The sequence below is a fragment of the Heptranchias perlo genome, chromosome 24, assembly GCF_035084215.1.
Source record: "Heptranchias perlo isolate sHepPer1 chromosome 24, sHepPer1.hap1, whole genome shotgun sequence".
Classification (NCBI taxonomy): Eukaryota; Metazoa; Chordata; class Chondrichthyes; order Hexanchiformes; family Hexanchidae; genus Heptranchias; species Heptranchias perlo.
The window spans coordinates 3817512-3840110 of record NC_090348.1 but is presented as its reverse complement, the minus strand read 5'-3'; the positions used below and the strand labels follow the sequence as shown (position 1 = coordinate 3840110).

General features: G+C 47.4%; 1 protein-coding gene across 6 annotated transcripts in view; it reads right to left on the bottom strand.

Moving 5' to 3' along the window:
- Positions 1-22599, bottom strand: part of LOC137341501 (histidine ammonia-lyase-like) — a 98558-nt gene that overhangs the window by 2373 nt on the left and 73586 nt on the right. For 5 of the 6 annotated variants that reach the window (XM_068004618.1, XM_068004621.1, XM_068004617.1 and 2 more), the window contains one exon: positions 7491-7560. The exons of the other annotated variant lie outside the window; for it this stretch is intronic. In XM_068004618.1, coding sequence (XP_067860719.1) covers positions 7491-7560 — 70 coding nt within the window. The remainder of the gene's footprint in view (positions 1-7490; positions 7561-22599) is intronic. 6 annotated transcript variants of the gene reach the window in all.

Here is a 22599-nt window from a genome sequence, read left to right as displayed (position 1 = left end):
ACCAGTGGGCTGTGAAAATAGAAATAGAAAATAAAAACAGACACACAGACACATACAGGCACAGACACACACAGATACACAGATACACAGACACACACAGGCACACCCACACCCACACCCACAAACACACAGATACACAGACACAAACATCCAGACACACACAAACATTCACACACACACAGACACGCACACACACAGACACAAACATACACACAAACTGGTCCAGGTCATTGATAGTGTTAAAGGTAAAATAAATACTTAAGGTCCCGAAAAAAATATAGGCAATATTAACAAAATAACTGATCAAAATACAACAGAAGTGATGAAAAACAACAAATGTGATAAGTTAAAACATGTGTTAAAAACATAAAGGCAGGGTAGGGTCTATTGCCAAATTAAAAGTTCTTTACACTAATGCACGTAGCATAAGAAATAAAACAAGTGAATTGGAAGCACAAGTTCAGCTAAAAGCATTTGATGCAGTGGCTATCATTGAGACCTGGCTACAAGCTGGGCATGACTGGAAAATAAATATTCCAGGTTGTAAAGTCTTTAGAAAGGACAGGGAAATTGGCAAAGTAGGAGGAGTAGCAATAATGATAAGGGATATTATTACAGCATTAGAAAGAGGGGATATCAGTAAGGGTGAGCAAGCAGTAGAAATGCCATGGGTAGAATTGAGGAATAGAAAAGAATGCAAAACTTTGGTGGGCGTTGTTTATAGACCTCCAGAGAGCAGTGATAAAGTAGCGAGATACATAAACGTGGAGATCAGAGAAGCTTGTTGCAAAAACGGAGTGGTTATAATGGAAAACTTTAATTGTCACATAGACTAGGGGTAGGAGAACAGCTCGAGTCCCAAAGGCAGTGAATTTCTAAAGTGCGTTCAAGACAGTTTTCTGGAACAACTAGTTTCTTGAACCAACAAGAGAACAGGCCATCTTAGATTTAATAATGAGTAATGAGCCTTAATTAGTCAATAATCTAATGGTAAGGGAACACTTAGCTAACAGTGACCATAATATGATAGAATTCGATATTAGGTTTAAGAGTGAGACGGGTGGGTCACAAACTGAGGTTTTAAATTTAGGCAAGGTTGACTTTGGAGAGATGAGGCAGGAATTGACCACAATAGACTGAGCAGAACTATTAACGGATAAAACTAGGGATGAACAGTGGGAGGTGTTCAAAAAAGTATTTGGTAGGATGCAAGATCTGTACATACCCCCTAAAGGGCAAGAGTTCTACGTGTGTAATTAAACAACCTTGGTCAATAAGGGAAGTGAGAGTTAGTATAAAACTAAAAGAAAGGGCTTATACAAAGGCAAAGAACAGTGGAGATCCCACAGACTGGAAGAGATATAAAGATTAGGAAAGGGATACAAAGAAAGTGGTAAGAGCTGCAAAAAAGGAATACGAGAATAGGTGAGGGATATCAATCATAGAATCATAGACATTTACGGCACAGAAGGAAGCCGTTCGGCCCATCTTGTCCATGCCGGCTCAAAAAGAGCTAGCCAGCTTATTTTTCCAGCTCTTGGTCCGTAGCTCTGTAGTTTACGGCACTTCAGGTGCACATCCAGATACCTTTTAAATGAGTTGAGGGTTTCTGCCTCTACCACCCTTTCAGGCAGGGAGTTCCAGATCCCTACCACCCTCTGGGTGAAAACATTTCTCCTCAGCTCCCCTCTAATCCTTCTACCAGTCATGTTAAATCTATGCTCCCTGGTCACTGACCCCTCTGCTAAGGGAAATAGGTCCTTCCTATCCACCCTATCTAGGCCCCTCATAATTTTATACACCTCAATTAAATTTCCCCTCTGCCTCCTTCATTCCAAAGAAAACAACCCCAGCCTATCCAATCTATCCTCATAGCTAAAATTCTCCAGCCCTGGCAACATCCTCGTAAATCTCCTCTGTACCCTCTCTATCTTTCCTGTAATGTGGTGGCCAGAACTGTACGCAGTACTCAAGCTGTGGCCTAACCAATGTTTTATACAGTTCTAGGATAATCTCACTGCATAGAATATCAATGCCTCAGCTAATAAAGGAAAGTATCCTGTATACCTTTTAAACCATCCTATCTACCTGTCCTGCTACCTTCAGGGATCTGTGGACATGCACTCCAAGATCCTTCTCTTCCTCCACACCTCTCAGTGTCCTCACATTTATTGTGTATTCCCTTGCCTTGTTTGCCCTCCCCAAATGCATTACCTCACACTTCTCCAGATTGAATTCCATTTGACACTTTTCTGCCCACCTGACCAGTCCATTGATATCTTCCTGCAGTCTACAGCTTTCCTCCTCAATATCAATCACAAGGCCAATTTTTGTAACATCTGCAAACTTCTTGATCAAGCTCCCCCATTCAAGTCCAAATCATTAATATATATCACAAAAAGCAAGGGACCCAGTACTGAGCTTTGTGGAACCCCACTGGAAACAGCCTTCCAGTCACAAAAACACCCGTCAACCATTACCCTTTGCTTCCTGCCAGTGAACCAATTTTGGATCCAACTTGCCACTTTCCCTTGGATCCCATGGGCTTTTACTTTTTTAACCAGTCTGCCATGTGGGACCTTGTCAAAAGCCTTGCTAAAATCCATGTACACTACATCAAACGCGTTACCCTCATCGACCCTTGTTACCTGCTCAAAAAATTTAATCAAGTTAGTCAGACACAACCTTCCCTTAACAAATCCATGCTGACTGTCCTTGATTGACCCATGTCTTTCTAAATGACGATTTATCCTGTCCCTCAGAATTGATTCCAATAATTTGCCCAACACCGAGGTTAGACTGACTGGCCTGTAATTACTCGGTCTATCCCTTTCTCCATTTTTAAACAACGGTACAACGTTAGCAGTCCTCCAAACCTCCGGCACCATGTCTGTAGCTAGAGAGGATTGGAAAATGATGATCAGAGCCTCCGCTATTTCCTCCCTTGCTTCTCTTAGCAGCCTGGGATACATTTCATCCGGGCCTGGCGATTTATCTACTTTCAAAGATGCTAATCCCTTTAATACTTCCTCTCTCACTATGTTTATCCCATCCAATATTTCACACTCCTCCTCCTTAACTACAATGTCTGCATTGTCCCCCTCTTTTGTTAAAGACAGACGCAAAGTATTCATTAAGAACCATACACATAACTTCTGCCTCCACACATAAGTTACCTTTTTGGTCTCTAATGGGCCCTACTCTTTCCTTAGTTATCCTCTTGCTCTTTGTGTATTTAGAAAACATTTTTGAGTTTTCCTTAATTTTATTTGCCAGTATTTTTTCATGCTATCTCTTTGCTTTCCTAATTTCCTTTTTAATTTCACCCCTGCACTTTCTATACTCCTCTAGGCTTTCTGCAGTATTGAGCTCTTGGTGTCTGACATAAGATTCCCTTTTTCTGCCTTATCTTATCCTGTACGTTCCTTGTCATCCAGGGGGCTTTAGATTTGGGAGTCCCACCCTTTTTCTTTGTGGAAACATGTTTACTCTGAACCCCTTGAATATCTCCCACTGCTCTGACACTGATTTACCTTCAAGTAGCTGTTTCCAGTCCACTTTTGCTAAATCACTTCTCAGCTTAGTAAAATTGGCCTTTCCCCAATTTAGAACTTCCACTCCTGTTCTATCTTTGTCCTTTTCATATTTGTCCACATCAAGGACAACACTAAAGGTTTTTACAAATATATTAAGAGAAAGAGGGTGGCCCAGGGTAATGTGGGCCCTTAATGACAGACACAGGTGATATTGTAATTGGAAATCAGGAAATGGTAGACTTACTAAATAGTTACTTTGTATTGGCCTTCACAGGGTGTAGAGGATGAGGATAAAGTACAGGAAAACTAAAAATAAATCAAGGGGAGGAACAAACTAGATTCAATATAAGTAATAAAAAAGGTGATGGAGAAAATAATGGGATTAAAGATAAACAAATCTCCAGGACCCAATCGTTTCCATCCCAGGGTATTAAAAGAAGTGGGTGAGGAAATTGTCGATGCTCTAGTCATGATCTTTCAAAACTCTCTCGATTCAGGAATTGTCCCCTTGGATTGGAAAATTGCCAATGTCACTCTATTATTTAAGATGGGTAAGAGAGATAAAACAGGAAATTATAGGCCTATTAGTCTAAAGTCAGTTGTGGGGAAGTTACTAGAATCTGTTAATAGGGACAGAGAGACTGAGCATTTGGACAAATATGAGCTGATCGGAGAGAGTCAGCATGGATTGTAAAGGGTAAGTCATGTCTAATGAATCTAGTTGAATTTTTTGAGGAAGTAACAAACGTGGTAGATAAGGGCGTGTATATGGATGATATTTATATGGACTTCCAGAAGGCATTCGATAAGGTTCCACATAAGAGACTGTTAACAAAAATGTGACACATGGAATTAGAGGCAACCTATTGGCTTGGACAGGGAATTGGTTAGGAGTTCGGAGACAGAGGGCCCGATTTTACCAGGGGTGCGGGTTCTGGGCGGGTGGGCCAGCGGGCGCGTTTTCAACGCGCCCGGTGAAATTAGTGGGTTGCCTGCGCGATCGTAGCAGGCAACACACTAATTGGATCCACTTACCTGCTCCTCCGGGTTCCCCGATGCTGATCTGCGCGTCGGGCGGGCTGCGCATGCGCAGTAAGATCTGTCAGCTGGAGGCGCTCTATTTAAAGGGGCAGTCCTCCACTGACAGATGCTGCCACAAACAGCAAAAATTATATCATGGAGCAGCCCAGGGGGAAGGCAGCTCCCAGTTTAATGATGCCTCACCCCAGGTATCATTAGATGGGGTGAGGAGGAGGGGGAGGACAGAGATCTTCCCCTCGGCGGGCGGGAGGAAGCGGCCTGCCTCTGCCACCAAGAAGGCCTGGCTCAAGGTGGCAGAGGAGGTCACCAGCGCCACCAACATATCGCCCACCTGCATACAGTGCAGGAGGCGCTCCAATGACCTCAGTAGGTCAGCCACAGTGAGAACACGTAGTCTTTCCCCTACACTCCGCCTGCCACAACACTGCCCCCACCCCACATCTCCTTCGGCACTGCCAACACTACTCTGTCACATCACCCCTCATACCCACTCAAACCTCATCCTCATCTTACCTGCACCTACTCACCTCGCGAGTACTCACCCTCTCGTGCATCTCTCTCATGGCCAGCCTCACTCAACCTGCCACTACCTGTGCTGCAGCCACAGGGCATGCATCACATATGTGCAGTAGGCAGCGTAAGGCAAACGTGTCGTGAGCATGAAGGGGATGCACAAGGGTGTTTGAGGGTTTTTCATGGTTCTTACTTCTATTGAATTAAAGAACAACTCACATCACACATTATATTGGCACCACTACTGCCATGTCTTCGCGAATCCTGTCCGGTTTGTGCAATAATGCCCGCTCCTGGGTATCCCTATGAGGACCCACCACTGATGCCACCCAGTGTGTCACTGCAGAGTGGGTGTAGGTGTATTTGCAGGGTTCTTCTGCGCAGACGACTGAGAGATGTCGGGGATGTCCCCGGTTGCAGCCTGGAAGGCTGTGGAGCAGAAGTTGTGGAGGGCAGTGGTGACTTTGACAGCGACAGGTAAGAAGATGGTGCTCGGGCCAGCCAGGAGCAGCTCAGCATGAAAGAGGCTGCAGATGTCCACGGCTACATGTCGAGTGACTCTGAGCCTCCGTGTGCACTGCTGCTCAGAGAGGTCCAGGAGGCTGAGCCTCGGTCTGTGGACCCTGTGGCGAGGGTAGTGCCCTCTGCGACGCATCTCTCTCTGCGGTTGCCCTCCCTCCTGCTGTACAGGTGGATGTGTCACAGCACTCTGTTGTGGAGCTCCACGTGTCAGAGGTGGACGGCGTGGATGGTGAGGCTGGTGATGCTGTTCGCCCTCCGAGGAGGTCATGACTGCAGCTACGGCGGCCCCCATCCGCAAGATGTACATCTGAGGGGGTCCGCAAGGTAGGTACATGTCTCCGGACCCCGGGGTAAGTGTGCAGGTTGGTGACTTTGACCGTCAGGAGGAGGGTGGTGGAGGCCAAACTTTGTCCCAAGTGACAGAGCGGCCTCTTGCAATGGCTGAGGGTCTCCCCCCCAACCTGTCAAATGGACCTTTGCAGCTGCCACAGGCTGACAGCTGCAACACGTCCATTTCAACTGGGAGTGTTTCCCCCAGTGTGGGAAACAGTCCCATGTTTATCCAAAATCACACACAGTCCCTTAATCAGGTCAGTTAATGACCTGAAATAGCAAAGTAAATACACTCAAGTGGCATCCCGCTGGCTTTAATTGCCTGCGGGATTCCCACCAGCGGGGGCTGCGCGTGCACGCCGGCGCGTCATTGGGGAACCCGGAAGTGGGCGGGATCGAGGCGCGATCCGGTCCCGCACCTGGATTTCGGGATTTTCGGGGGGCCCCTGCCGAGAACGCACCCGGTAGCGGGTGCTAAAATCGGGCCCAGAGAGTACGATAATGGGAATGTACTCCAATTGGCAGGATGTGACTAGTGGTGTCCCCCAGGGATCTGTACTGGGGCCTCAGCTTTTCACTATTTATAAATGATTTGGATAAAGGAATGGAGAGTCGTATCTATGTTTGCTGATGGCACTAAGTTAGGTGGCACAATAAATAGTGTAGATGGGAGCAGAAAGTTGCAAAGGGACATTGATAGATTAAATGAGTGAGCAAAACTGTGGCAGATGGAGTTCAATGTGGGGAAGTGTGAGGTCATCCACTTTGGACCTAAGAAAGAGAGATCAGAGTATTTTCTAAATGGTGAGAAGCTCGGAACTGTGGGGGAGCAGAGAGATTTAGGGGTCCAAGTACAGAAATCACTAAAAGCTAGTGGACAAAGGGGTGGAAGTAATGTTACAGTTATATAAAGCTCTGGTTAGACCCCATCTGGAGATTGCGTTCAGTTCTGGGCACCGCACCTCAGGAAGGATATATTGGCCTTTGAGGGGGTGCAGCACAGATTCACCAGAATGATACGTGGGCTAAAAGGGTTAAATTATGAGGACAAGTTACATAGACTAGGTTTGTATCCCCTCGAGTACAGAAGAGTAAGGGGTGATCTAAATGAGGTGATTAAAATGATTAAAGGATTTGATAGGGTAGATAGAGAGAAACTATTTCCTGTGGTAGGATAGTCCAGAACAAGGGGGCATTACATTAAAATTGGAGCTAGGCCGTTCAGGGGTGATGTCAGGAAGCTTTTCTTCACACAAAGGGGAGTGGAAATCTGGAACTCTCTTCCCCCAGAAAGCTGATGAGGCTGGGGGTCAATTGAAAATTTCAAAACTGAGATTGACAGATTTTTGTTAGGTAAGGGTATTAAGGGTTACAGTACCAAGGCGGGTAGATGGAGTTATGATACAGATCAGCCATGGGTATAACTGAACGGCAGAATAGGGTCGAGGGGTTGAATGGCCTGCTCCTGTTCCTATGCTCCTAGGCGTCTGTAAACCCTTGAGGTGTCTGTAAACCTGTGAAGTGTCTGATGCAGTAATAACTTGCCTTTTCTTCAGTCAGCAGCCTTCGAACGATTTCAAAGTCTGGGGCCATAAATCGATCTTTAACTAAGGGCCTGCGAAGGAGAAGCAGGAAAAATGGAATGTTAAGGGAGGAGCAACACATTAGTGAAAACACATACACTTTCTACGACAAAATATTACATGTTTGGGTTTTAATACTGGATATTTTCCACCAGTTCGGTATCACGGACCATTTCTGTGAGTTCAGTATCACGGACCATTTCTGTGAGTTCGGTATCACGGACCATTTCGGTGAGTTCAGTATCACGGACCATTACCTTGAGTTCAGTATCACGGACCATTTCGGTGAGTTCAGTATCACGGAACATTTCTGTGAGTTCAGTATCACGGACCATTTCTGTGAGTTCAGTATCACGGACCATTTCGGTGAGTTCAGTATCACGGACCATTTCTGTGAGTTCGGTATCACGGACCATTTCCTTGAGTTCGGTATCACGGACCATTTCCTTGAGTTCAGTATCACGGACCATTTCCGCGAGTTCAGTATCACGGACCATTTCTGTGAGTTCGGTATCACGGACCATTTCCGTGAGTTCAGTATCACGGACCATTTCGGTGAGTTCAGTATCACGGACCATTTCGGTGAGTTCAGTATCACGGACCATTTCCACCAGTTCGGTATCACGGACCATTTCCGTGAGTTCAGTATCACGGACCATTTCCGTGAGTTCAGTATCACGGATCATTTCGGTGAGTTCGGTATCACGGACCATTTCCGCGAGTTCAGTATCACGGACCATTTCCGCGAGTCCGGTATCACGGACCCCATTTCTGTGAGTTCGGTATCACGGACCATTTCGGTGAGTTCAGTATCACGGACCATTTCCGTGAGTTCAGTATCACGGACCATTTCCGTGAGTTCAGTATCACGGACCATTTCCGTGAGTTCAGTATCACGGACCATTTCCGCGAGTTCGGTATCACGGACCATTTCTGTGAGTTCGGTATCACGGACCATTTCCGCGAGTTCAGTATCACGGACCATTTCCGTGAGTTCAGTATCACGGACCATTTCCGCGAGTTCAGTATCACGGACCATTTCCGTGAGTTCAGTATCACGGACCATTTCCGTGAGTTCAGTATCACGGACCATTTCCGTGAGTTCAGTATCACGGACCATTTCAGTGAGTTCAGTATCACGGACCATTTCCGCGAGTTCAGTATCACGGACCATTTCCGTGAGTTCAGTATCACGGACCATTTCTGTGAGTTCAGTATCACGGACCATTTCTGTGAGTTCAGTATCACGGATAATTTCCGCGAGTTCAGTATCACGGACCATTTCCGTGAGTTCAGTATCACGGACCATTTCCGTGAGTTCAGTATCACGGACCATTTCTGTGAGTTCAGTATCACGGACCATTTCTGTGAGTTCAGTATCACGGATAATTTCCGCGAGTTCTGTATCACGGACCATTTCTGTGAGTTCAGTATCACGGACCATTTCTGTGAGTTCAGTATCACGGACCATTTCCGCGAGTTCAGTATCACGGACCATTTCTGTGAGTTCAGTATCACGGACCATTTCTGTGAGTTCAGTATCACGGACCATTTCCGCGAGTTCGGTATCACGGACCATTTCTGCGAGTTCAGTATCACGGACCATTTCCGCGAGTTCAGTATCACGGACCATTTCTGTGAGTTCAGTATCAAGGACCATTTCTGTGAGTTCGGTATCACGGACCATTTCTGTGAGTTCAGTATCACGGACCATTTCCGCGAGTTCAGTATCACGGACCATTTCCGTGAGTTCAGTATCACGGACCATTTCCGTGAGTTCAGTATCACGGACCATTTCCGTGAGTTCAGTATCACGGACCATTTCCGTGAGTTCAGTATCACGGACCATTTCAGTGAGTTCAGTATCACGGACCATTTCCGTGAGTTCAGTATCACGGACCATTTCCGCGAGTTCAGTATCGCGGACCATTTCGGTGAGTTCAGTATCACGGACCATTTCTGTGAGTTCAGTAACACGGACCATTTCCGCGAGTTCAGTATCACGGACCATTTCGGTGAGTTCAGTATCACGGACCATTTCCGTGAGTTCAGTATCACGGACCATTTCCGTGAGTTCAGTATCACGGATCATTTCGGTGAGTTCGGGATCACGGACCATTTCTGTGAGTTCGGTATCACGGACCATTTCCGCGAGTTCAGTATCACGGACCATTTCCGCGAGTCCGGTATCACGGACCCCATTTCTGTGAGTTCGGTATCACGGACCATTTCGGTGAGTTCAGTATCACGGACCATTTCCGTGAGTTCAGTATCACGGACCATTTCCGTGAGTTCAGTATCACGGACCATTTCCGTGAGTTCAGTATCACGGACCATTTCCGCGAGTTCGGTATCACGGACCATTTCTGTGAGTTCGGTATCACGGACCATTTCCGCGAGTTCAGTATCACGGACCATTTCCGTGAGTTCAGTATCACGGACCATTTCCGCGAGTTCAGTATCACGGACCATTTCCGTGAGTTCAGTATCACGGACCATTTCCGTGAGTTCAGTATCACGGACCATTTCCGTGAGTTCAGTATCACGGACCATTTCCGTGAGTTCAGTATCACGGACCATTTCAGTGAGTTCAGTATCACGGACCATTTCTGCGAGTTCAGTATCACGGACCATTTCCGCGAGTTCAGTATCACGGACCATTTCCGTGAATTCAGTATCACGGACCATTTCTGTGAGTTCAGTATCACGGACCATTTCTGTGAGTTCAGTATCACGGACCATTTCCGCGAGTTCAGTATCACGGACCATTTCTGTGAGTTCAGTATCACGGACCATTTCTGTGAGTTCAGTATCACGGACCATTTCCGTGAGTTCAGTATCACGGACCATTTCCGTGAGTTCAGTATCACGGACCATTTCGGTGAGTTCAGTATCACGGACCATTTCGGTGAGTTCAGTATCACGGACCATTTCTGTGAGTTCAGTATCACGGATAATTTCCGCGAGTTCAGTATCACGGACCATTTCTGTGAGTTCAGTATCACGGACCATTTCTGTGAGTTCAGTATCACGGACCATTTCCGCGAGTTCAGTATCACGGACCATTTCTGTGAGTTCAGCATCACGGACCATTTCTGTGAGTTCAGTATCACGGACCATTTCCGCGAGTTCGGTATCACGGACCATTTCTGCGAGTTCAGTATCACGGACCATTTCCGCGAGTTCAGTATCACGGACCATTTCTGTGAGTTCAGTATCAAGGACCATTTCTGTGAGTTCGGTATCACGGACCATTTCTGTGAGTTCAGTATCACGGACCATTTCCGCGAGTTCAGTATCACGGACCATTTCCGTGAGTTCAGTATCACGGACCATTTCCGTGAGTTCAGTATCACGGATCATTTCCGTGAGTTCAGTATCACGGACCATTTCCGTGAGTTCAGTATCACGGACCATTTCCGTGAGTTCAGTATCACGGACCATTTCCGTGAGTTCAGTATCACGGACCATTTCCGTGAGTTCAGTATCACGGACCATTTCCGTGAGTTCAGTATCGCGGACCATTTCCGCGAGTTCAGTATCGCGGACCATTTCGGTGAGTTCAGTATCACGGACCATTTCTGTGAGTTCAGTAACACGGACCATTTCCGCGAGTTCAGTATCACGGACCATTTCGGTGAGTTCAGTATCACGGACCATTTCTGTGAGTTCAGTATCACGGACCATTTCCGCGAGTTCAGTAACACGGACCATTTCCGCGAGTTCAGTATCACGGACCATTTCGGTGAGTTCAGTATCACGGACCATTTCTGTGAGTTCAGTATCACGGACCATTTCCGCGAGTTCGGTATCACGGACCATTTCTGCGAGTTCAGTATCACGGACCATTTCTGTGAGTTCAGTAACACGGACCATTTCCGCGAGTTCAGTATCACGGACCATTTCGGTGTGTTCAGTATCACGGACCATTTCTGTGAGTTCCATTTCCGCGAGTTCGGTATCACGGACCATTTCTGCGAGTTCGGTATCACGGACCATTTCGGTGAGTTCAGTATCACGGACCATTTCCGCGAGTTCAGTATCACGGACCATTTCTGTGAGTTCGGTATCACGGACCATTTCTGTGAGTTCAGTATCACGGACCATTTCTGTGAGTTCAGTATCACGGACCATTTCAGTGAGTTCAGTATCACGGACCATTTCTGTGAGTTCAGTATCACGGACCATTTCTGTGAGTTCGGTATCACGGACCATTTCTGTGAGTTCGGTATCACGGACCATTTCTGTGAGTTCAGTATCACGGACCATTTCGGTGAGTTCAGTATCACGGACCATTTCGGTGAGTTCAGTATCACGGACCATTTCTGTGAGTTCAGTATCACGGACCATTTCTGTGAGTTCAGTATCACGGACCATTTCTGTGAGTTCAGTATCACGGACCATTTCGGTGAGTTCGGTATCACGGACCATTTCCGCGAGTTCGGTATCACGGACCATTTCTGTGAGTTCGGTATCACGGACCATTTCTGTGAGTTCAGTATCACGGACCATTTCTGTGAGTTCAGTATCACGGACCATTTCGGTGAGTTCAGTATCAGGGACCAATTCGGTGAGTTCAGTATCACGGACCATTTCCGTGAGTTCAGTATCACGGACCATTTCCGCGAGTTCAGTATCACGGACCATTTCGGTGAGTTCAGTATCAGGGACCAATTCGGTGAGTTCAGTATCACGGACCATTTCCGTGAGTTCAGTATCACGGACCATTTCCGCGAGTTCGGGATCACGGACCATTTCTGCGAGTTCAGTATCACGGACCATTTCCGCGAGTTCAGTATCACGGACCATTTCTGCGAGTTCAGTATCACGGACCATTTCCGCGAGTTCAGTATCACGGACCATTTCTGTGAGTTCAGTATCAAGGACCATTTCTGTGAGGTCGGTATCACGGACCATTTCTGTGAGTTCAGTATCACGGACCATTTCCGTGAGTTCAGTATCACGGACCATTTCCGTGAGTTCAGTATCACGGACCATTTCCGTGAGTTCAGTATCACGGACCATTTCCGTGAGTTCAGTATCACGGACCATTTCCGTGAGTTCAGTATCACGGACCATTTCCGTGAGTTCAGTATCACGGACCATTTCCGTGAGTTCAGTATCACGGACCATTTCCGTGAGTTCAGTATCACGGACCATTTCCGCGAGTTCAGTATCACGGACCATTTCCGTGAATTCAGTATCACGGACCATTTCTGTGAGTTCAGTATCACGGACCATTTCTGTGAGTTCAGTATCACGGACCATTTCCGCGAGTTCGGTATCACGGACCATTTCTGTGAGTTCGGTATCACGGACCATTTCTGTGAGTTCAGTATCACGGACCATTTCCGCGAGTTCGGTATCACGGACCATTTCTGTGAGTTCGGTATCACGGACCATTTCCGCGAGTTCGGTATCACGGACCATTTCCGCGAGTCCGGTATCACGGACCCCATTTCTGTGAGTTCGGTATCACGGACCATTTCGGTGAGTTCAGTATCACGGACCATTTCCGTGAGTTCAGTATCACGGACCATTTCCGTGAGTTCAGTATCACGGACCATTTCCGTGAGTTCAGTATCACGGACCATTTCCGCGAGTTCGGTATCACGGACCATTTCTGTGAGTTCGGTATCACGGACCATTTCCGCGAGTTCAGTATCACGGACCATTTCCGTGAGTTCAGTATCACGGACCATTTCCGCGAGTTCGGTATCACGGACCATTTCTGTGAGTTCAGTATCACGGACCATTTCTGTGAGTTCGGTATCACGGACCATTTCTGTGAGTTCGGTATCACGGACCATTTCTGTGAGTTCAGTATCACGGACCATTTCGGTGAGTTCAGTATCACGGACCATTTCGGTGAGTTCAGTATCACGGACCATTTCTGTGAGTTCAGTATCACGGACCATTTCTGTGAGTTCAGTATCACGGACCATTTCTGTGAGTTCAGTATCACGGACCATTTCGGTGAGTTCGGTATCACGGACCATTTCCGCGAGTTCGGTATCACGGACCATTTCTGTGAGTTCGGTATCACGGACCATTTCTGTGAGTTCAGTATCACGGACCATTTCTGTGAGTTCAGTATCACGGACCATTTCGGTGAGTTCAGTATCAGGGACCAATTCGGTGAGTTCAGTATCACGGACCATTTCCGTGAGTTCAGTATCACGGACCATTTCCGCGAGTTCAGTATCACGGACCATTTCGGTGAGTTCAGTATCAGGGACCAATTCGGTGAGTTCAGTATCACGGACCATTTCCGTGAGTTCAGTATCACGGACCATTTCCGCGAGTTCGGGATCACGGACCATTTCTGCGAGTTCAGTATCACGGACCATTTCCGCGAGTTCAGTATCACGGACCATTTCTGCGAGTTCAGTATCACGGACCATTTCCGCGAGTTCAGTATCACGGACCATTTCTGTGAGTTCAGTATCACGGACCATTTCTGTGAGGTCGGTATCACGGACCATTTCTGTGAGTTCAGTATCACGGACCATTTCCGTGAGTTCAGTATCACGGACCATTTCCGTGAGTTCAGTATCACGGACCATTTCCGTGAGTTCAGTATCACGGACCATTTCCGTGAGTTCAGTATCACGGACCATTTCCGTGAGTTCAGTATCACGGACCATTTCCGTGAGTTCAGTATCACGGACCATTTCCGTGAGTTCAGTATCACGGACCATTTCCGCGAGTTCAGTATCACGGACCATTTCCGCGAGTTCAGTATCACGGACCATTTCCGCGAGTTCAGTATCACGGACCATTTCCGTGAATTCAGTATCACGGACCCCATTCTGTGAGTTCGGTATCACGGACCATTTCCGTGAATTCAGTATCACGGACCCCATTTCCGTGAGTTCAGTATCACGGACCATTTCCGCGAGTTCGGTATCACGGACCATTTCTGTGAGTTCGGTATCACGGACCATTTCCGCGAGTTCGGTATCACGGACCATTTCCGCGAGTCCGGTATCACGGACCCCATTTCTGTGAGTTCGGTATCACGGACCATTTCGGTGAGTTCAGTATCACGGACCATTTCCGTGAGTTCAGTATCACGGACCATTTCCGTGAGTTCAGTATCACGGACCATTTCCGTGAGTTCAGTATCACGGACCATTTCCGCGAGTTCGGTATCACGGACCATTTCTGTGAGTTCGGTATCACGGACCATTTCCGCGAGTTCAGTATCACGGACCATTTCCGTGAGTTCAGTATCACGGACCATTTCCGCGAGCTCGGTATCACGGACCATTTCCGAGAGTTCGGTATCACGGACTATTTCCGCGAGTTCAGTATCACGGACCATTTCGGTGAGTTCAGTATCACGGACCATTTCTGTGAGTTCAGTAACACGGACCATTTCCGCGAGTTCAGTATCACGGACCATTTCTGTGAGTTCGGTATCACGGACCATTTCTGTGAGTTCGGTATCACGGACCATTTCTGTGAGTTCAGTATCACGGACCATTTCTGTGAGTTCAGTATCACGGACCATTTCGGTGAGTTCGGTATCACGGACCATTTCCGCGAGTTCGGTATCACGGACCATTTCTGTGAGTTCGGTATCACGGACCATTTCTGTGAGTTCCGTATCACGGACCATTTCTGTGAGTTCAGTATCACGGACCATTTCGGTGAGTTCAGTATCAGGGACCAATTCGGTGAGTTCAGTATCACGGACCATTTCCGTGAGTTCAGTATCACGGACCATTTCCGCGAGTTCGGTATCACGGACCATTTCTGCGAGTTCAGTATCACGGACCATTTCCGCGAGTTCAGTATCACGGACCATTTCTGCGAGTTCAGTATCACGGACCATTTCCGCGAGTTCAGTATCACGGACCATTTCTGTGAGTTCAGTATCACGGACCATTTCTGTGAGGTCGGTATCACGGACCATTTCTGTGAGTTCAGTATCACGGACCATTTCCGCGAGTTCAGTATCACGGACCATTTCCGTGAGTTCAGTATCACGGAACATTTCCGTGAGTTCAGTATCACGGACCATTTCCGTGAGTTCAGTATCACGGACCATTTCCGTGAGTTCAGTATCACGGACCATTTCTGTGAGTTCAGTATCACGGACCATTTCCGTGAGTTCAGTATCACGGACCATTTCCGCGAGTTCAGTATCACGGACCATTTCTGTGAGTTCAGTATCAAGGACCATTTCTGTGAGTTCGGTATCACGGACCATTTCCGCGAGTTCAGAATCACGGACCATTTCCGTGAGTTCAGTATCACGGACCATTTCCGTTAGTTCAGTATCACGGACCATTTCCGTGAGTTCAGTATCACGGACCATTTCCGTGAGTTCAGTATCACGGACCATTTACGTGAGTTCAGTATCACGGACCATTTCCGTGAGTTCAGTATCACGGACCATTTCCGTGAGTTCAGTATCACGGACCATTTCCGTGAGTTCAGTATCACGGACCATTTCTGTGAGTTCAGTATCACGGACCATTTCCGCGAGTTCAGTATCACGGACCATTTCTGTGAGTTCAGTATCACGGACCATTTCTGTGAGTTCAGTATCACGGACCATTTCCGCGAGTTCGGTATCACGGACCATTTCTGCGAGTTCAGTATCACGGACCATTTCCGCGAGTTCAGTATCACGGACCATTTCTGTGAGTTCAGTATCACGGACCATTTCTGTGAGTTCAGTATCACGGACCATTTCCGTGAGTTCAGTATCACGGACTATTTCCGCGAGTTCAGTATCACGGACCATTTCGGTGAGTTCAGTATCACGGACCATTTCTGTGAGTTCAGTAACACGGACCATTTCCGCGAGTTCAGTATCACGGACCATTTCGGTGAGTTCAGTATCACGGACCATTTCTGTGAGTTCAGTATCACGGACCATTTCCGCGAGTTCGGTATCACGGACCATTTCTGCGAGTTCGGTATCACGGACCATTTCGGTGAGTTCAGTATCACGGACCATTTCCGCGAGTTCAGTATCACGGACCATTTCTGTGAGTTCGGTATCACGGACCATTTCTGTGAGTTCAGTATCACGGACCATTTCTGTGAGTTCAGTATCACGGACCATTTCAGTGAGTTCAGTATCACGGACCATTTCTGTGAGTTCAGTATCACGGACCTTTTCTGTGAGTTCAGTATCACGGACCATTTCTGTGAGTTCGGTATCACGGACCATTTCTGTGAGTTCAGTATCACGGACCATTTCGGTGAGTTCAGTATCACGGACCATTTCGGTGAGTTCAGTATCACGGACCATTTCTGTGAGTTCGGTATCACGGACCATTTCTGTGAGTTCGGTATCACGGACCATTTCTGTGAGTTCAGTATCACGGACCATTTCTGTGAGTTCAGTATCACGGACCATTTCGGTGAGTTCGGTATCACGGACCATTTCCGCGAGTTCGGTATCACGGACCATTTCCGCGAGTTCAGTATCACGGACCATTTCGGTGAGTTCAGTATCACGGACCATTTCTGTGAGTTCAGTATCACGGACCATTTCTGTGAGTTCAGTATCACGGACCATTTCTGTGAGTTCAGTATCACGGACCATTTCGGTGAGTTCAGTATCACGGACCATTTCGGTGAGTTCAGTATCACGGACCATTTCGGTGAGTTCAGTATCACGGAGAATTTCCGCGAGTTCAGTATCACGGACCATTTCTGTGAGTTCAGTATCACGGACCATTTCGGTGAGTTCAGTATCACGGACCATTTCCGCGAGTTCAGTATCACGGACCATTTCCGTGAGTTCAGTATCACGGACCATTTCTGTGAGTTCAGTATCACGGACCATTTCCGCGAGTTCGGTATCACGGACCATTTCCGCGAGTTCAGTATCACGGACCATTTCCGCGAGTTCAGTATCACGGACCATTTCTGTGAGTTCAGTATCAAGGACCATTTCTGTGAGTTCGGTATCACGGACCATTTCCGTGAGTTCAGTATCACGGACCATTTCAGTGAGTTCAGTATCACGGACCATTTCCGCGAGTTCAGTATCACGGACCATTTCCGTGAATTCAGTATCACGGACCATTTCTGTGAGTTCAGTATCACGGACCATTTCCGTGAGTTCAGTATCACGGACTATTTCCGCGAGTTCAGTATCACGGACCATTTCGGTGAGTTCAGTATCACGGACCATTTCTGTGAGTTCAGTAACACGGACCATTTCCGCGAGTTCAGTATCACGGACCATTTCTGCGAGTTCAGTATCACGGACCATTTCCGCGAGTTCAGTATCACGGACCATTTCTGTGAGTTCAGTATCACGGACCATTTCTGTGAGGTCGGTATCACGGACCATTTCTGTGAGTTCAGTATCACGGACCATTTCCGCGAGTTCAGTATCACGGACCATTTCCGTGAGTTCAGTATCACGGACCATTTCCGTGAGTTCAGTATCACGGAACATTTCCGTGAGTTCAGTATCACGGACCATTTCCGTGAGTTCAGTATCACGGACCATTTCCGTGAGTTCAGTATCACGGACCATTTCCGTGAGTTCAGTATCACGGACCATTTCTGTGAGTTCAGTATCACGGACCATTTCCGTGAGTTCAGTATCACGGACCATTTCCGCGAGTTCAGTATCACGGACCATTTCTGTGAGTTCAGTATCAAGGACCATTTCTGTGAGTTCGGTATCAAGGACCATTTCTGTGAGTTCGGTATCACGGACCATTTCTGTGAGTTCAGTATCACGGACCATTTCTGTGAGTTCAGTATCAAGGACCATTTCTGTGAGTTCGGTATCAAGGACCATTTCTGTGAGTTCGGTATCACGGACCATTTCTGTGAGTTCAGTATCAAGGACCATTTCTGTGAGTTCGGTATCACGGACCATTTCTGTGAGTTCAGTATCACGGACCATTTCCGCGAGTTCAGTCTCACGGACCATTTCCGTGAGTTCAGTATCACGGACCATTTCCGTGAGTTCAGTATCACGGACCATTTCCGTGAGTTCAGTATCACGGACCATTTCTGTGAGTTCAGTATCACGGACCATTTCCGCGAGTTCAGTATCACGGACCATTTCTGTGAGTTCAGTATCACGGACCATTTCTGTGAGTTCAGTATCACGGACCATTTCCGCGAGTTCGGTATCACGGACCATTTCTGCGAGTTCAGTATCACGGACCATTTCCGCGAGTTCAGTATCACGGACCATTTCTGTGAGTTCAGTATCAAGGACCATTTCTGTGAGTTCGGTATCACGGACCATTTCTGTGAGTTCAGTATCACGGACCATTTCCGCGAGTTCAGTATCACGGACCATTTCCGCGAGTTCAGTATCACGGACCATTTCCGCGAGTTCAGTATCACGGACCATTTCCGTGAGTTCAGTATCACGGACCATTTCCGTGAGTTCAGTATCACGGACCATTTCCGTGAGTTCAGTATCACGGACCATTTCCGTGAGTTCAGTATCACGGACCATTTCCGTGAGTTCAGTATCACGGACCATTTCCGCGAGTTCAGTATCGCGGACCATTTCGGTGAGTTCAGTATCACGGACCATTTCTGTGAGTTCAGTAACACGGACCATTTCCGCGAGTTCAGTATCACGGACCATTTCGGTGAGTTCAGTATCACGGACCATTTCTGTGAGTTCAGTATCACGGACCATTTCCGCGAGTTCAGTAACACGGACCATTTCCGCGAGTTCAGTATCACGGACCATTTCGGTGAGTTCAGTATCACGGACCATTTCTGTGAGTTCAGTATCACGGACCATTTCCGCGAGTTCGGTATCACGGACCATTTCTGCGAGTTCAGTATCACGGACCATTTCTGTGAGTTCAGTAACACGGACCATTTCCGCGAGTTCAGTATCACGGACCATTTCGGTGAGTTCAGTATCACGGACCATTTCTGTGAGTTCCATTTCCGCGAGTTCGGTATCACGGACCATTTCCGCGAGTTCAGTATCACGGACCATTTCGGTGAGTTCAGTATCACGGACCATTTCTGTGAGTTCAGTATCACGGACCATTTCTGTGAGTTCAGTATCACGGACCATTTCTGTGAGTTCAGTATCACGGACCATTTCGGTGAGTTCAGTATCACGGACCATTTCGGTGAGTTCAGTATCACGGACCATTTCTGTGAGTTCAGTATCACGGATAATTTCCGCGAGTTCAGTATCACGGACCATTTCGGTGAGTTCAGTATCACGGACCATTTCTGTGAGTTCAGTATCACGGACCATTTCTGTGAGTTCAGTATCACGGACCATTTCCGCGAGTTCAGTATCACGGACCATTTCTGTGAGTTCAGTATCACGGACCATTTCTGTGAGTTCAGTATCACGGACCATTTCCGCGAGTTCGGTATCACGGACCATTTCTGCGAGTTCAGTATCACGGACCATTTCCGCGAGTTCAGTATCACGGACCATTTCTGTGAGTTCAGTATCAAGGACCATTTCTGTGAGTTCGGTATCACGGACCATTTCGGTGAGTTCAGTATCACGGACCATTTCCGCGAGTTCAGTATCACGGACCATTTCCGTGAGTTCAGTATCACGGACCATTTCCGTGAGTTCAGTATCACGGACCATTTCCGTGAGTTCAGTATCACGGACCATTTCCGTGAGTTCAGTATCACGGACCATTTCAGTGAGTTCAGTATCACGGACCATTTCCGCGAGTTCAGTATCACGGACCATTTCCGTGAATTCAGTATCACGGACCATTTCTGTGAGTTCAGTATCACGGACCATTTCCGTGAGTTCAGTATCACGGACTATTTCCGCGAGTTCAGTATCACGGACCATTTCGGTGAGTTCAGTATCACGGACCATTTCTGTGAGTTCAGTAACACGGACCATTTCCGCGAGTTCAGTATCACGGACCATTTCTGTGAGTTCGGTATCACGGACCATTTCTGTGAGTTCGGTATCACGGACCATTTCTGTGAGTTCAGTATCACGGACCATTTCTGTGAGTTCAGTATCACGGACCATTTCCGCGAGTTCGGTATCACGGACCATTTCTGTGAGTTCGGTATCACGGACCATTTCTGTGAGTTCAGTATCACGGACCATTTCTGTGAGTTCAGTATCACGGACCATTTCGGTGAGTTCAGTATCAGGGACCAATTCGGTGAGTTCAGTATCACGGACCATTTCCGTGAGTTCAGTATCACGGACCATTTCCGCGAGTTCGGTATCACGGACCATTTCTGCGAGTTCAGTATCACGGACCATTTCCGCGAGTTCAGTATCACGGACCATTTCTGCGAGTTCAGTATCACGGACCATTTCTGTGAGTTCAGTATCACGGACCATTTCTGTGAGTTCAGTATCACGGACCATTTCTGTGAGTTCAGTATCACGGACCATTTCCGCGAGTTCAGTATCACGGACCATTTCTGCGAGTTCAGTATCACGGACCATTTCCGCGAGTTCAGTATCACGGACCATTTCTGTGAGTTCAGTATCACGGACCATTTCTGTGAGGTCGGTATCACGGACCATTTCTGTGAGTTCAGTATCACGGACCATTTCCGCGAGTTCAGTATCACGGACCATTTCCGTGAGTTCAGTATCACGGACCATTTCCGTGAGTTCAGTATCACGGAACATTTCCGTGAGTTCAGTATCACGGACCATTTCCGTGAGTTCAGTATCACGGACCATTTCCGTGAGTTCAGTATCACGGACCATTTCCGTGAGTTCAGTATCACGGACCATTTCCGTGAGTTCAGTATCACGGACCATTTCCGTGAGTTCAGTATCACGGACCATTTCCGCGAGTTCAGTATCACGGACCATTTCTGTGAGTTCGGTATCAAGGACCATTTCTGTGAGTTCGGTATCACGGACCATTTCTGTGAGTTCAGTATCACGGACCATTTCCGCGAGTTCAGTATCACGGACCATTTCCGTGAGTTCAGTATCACGGACCATTTCCGTTAGTTCAGTATCACGGACCATTTCCGTGAGTTCAGTATCACGGACCATTTCCGTGAGTTCAGTATCACGGACCATTTCCGTGAGTTCAGTATCACGGACCATTTACGTGAGTTCAGTATCACGGACCATTTCCGTGAGTTCAGTATCACGGACCATTTCCGTGAGTTCAGTATCACGGACCATTTCTGTGAGTTCAGTATCACGGACCATTTCCGCGAGTTCAGTATCACGGACCATTTCTGTGAGTTCAGTATCACGGACCATTTCTGTGAGTTCAGTATCACGGACCATTTCCGCGAGTTCGGTATCACGGACCATTTCTGCGAGTTCAGTATCACGGACCATTTCCGCGAGTTCAGTATCACGGACCATTTCTGTGAGTTCAGTATCAAGGACCATTTCTGTGAGTTCGGTATCACGGACCATTTCTGTGAGTTCAGTATCACGGACCATTTCCGCGAGTTCAGTATCACGGACCATTTCCGTGAGTTCAGTATCACGGACCATTTCCGTGAGTTCAGTATCACGGACCATTTCCGTGAGTTCAGTATCACGGACCATTTCCGTGAGTTCAGTATCACGGACCATTTCTGTGAGTTCAGTATCACGGACCATTTCCGTGAGTTCAGTATCACGGACCATTTCCGCGAGTTCAGTATCGCGGACCATTTCGGTGAGTTCAGTATCACGGACCATTTCTGTGAGTTCAGTAACACGGACCATTTCCGCGAGTTCAGTATCACGGACCATTTCGGTGAGTTCAGTATCACGGACCATTTCTGTGAGTTCAGTATCACGGACCATTTCCGCGAGTTCAGTAACACGGACCATTTCCGCGAGTTCAGTATCACGGACCATTTCGGTGAGTTCAGTATCACGGACCATTTCTGTGAGTTCAGTATCACGGACCATTTCCGCGAGTTCGGTATCACGGACCATTTCTGCGAGTTCAGTATCACGGACCATTTCTGTGAGTTCAGTAACACGGACCATTTCCGCGAGTTCAGTATCACGGACCATTTCGGTGAGTTCAGTATCACGGACCATTTCTGTGAGTTCCATTTCCGCGAGTTCGGTATCACGGACCATTTCTGCGAGTTCGGTATCACGGACCATTTCGGTGAGTTCAGTATCA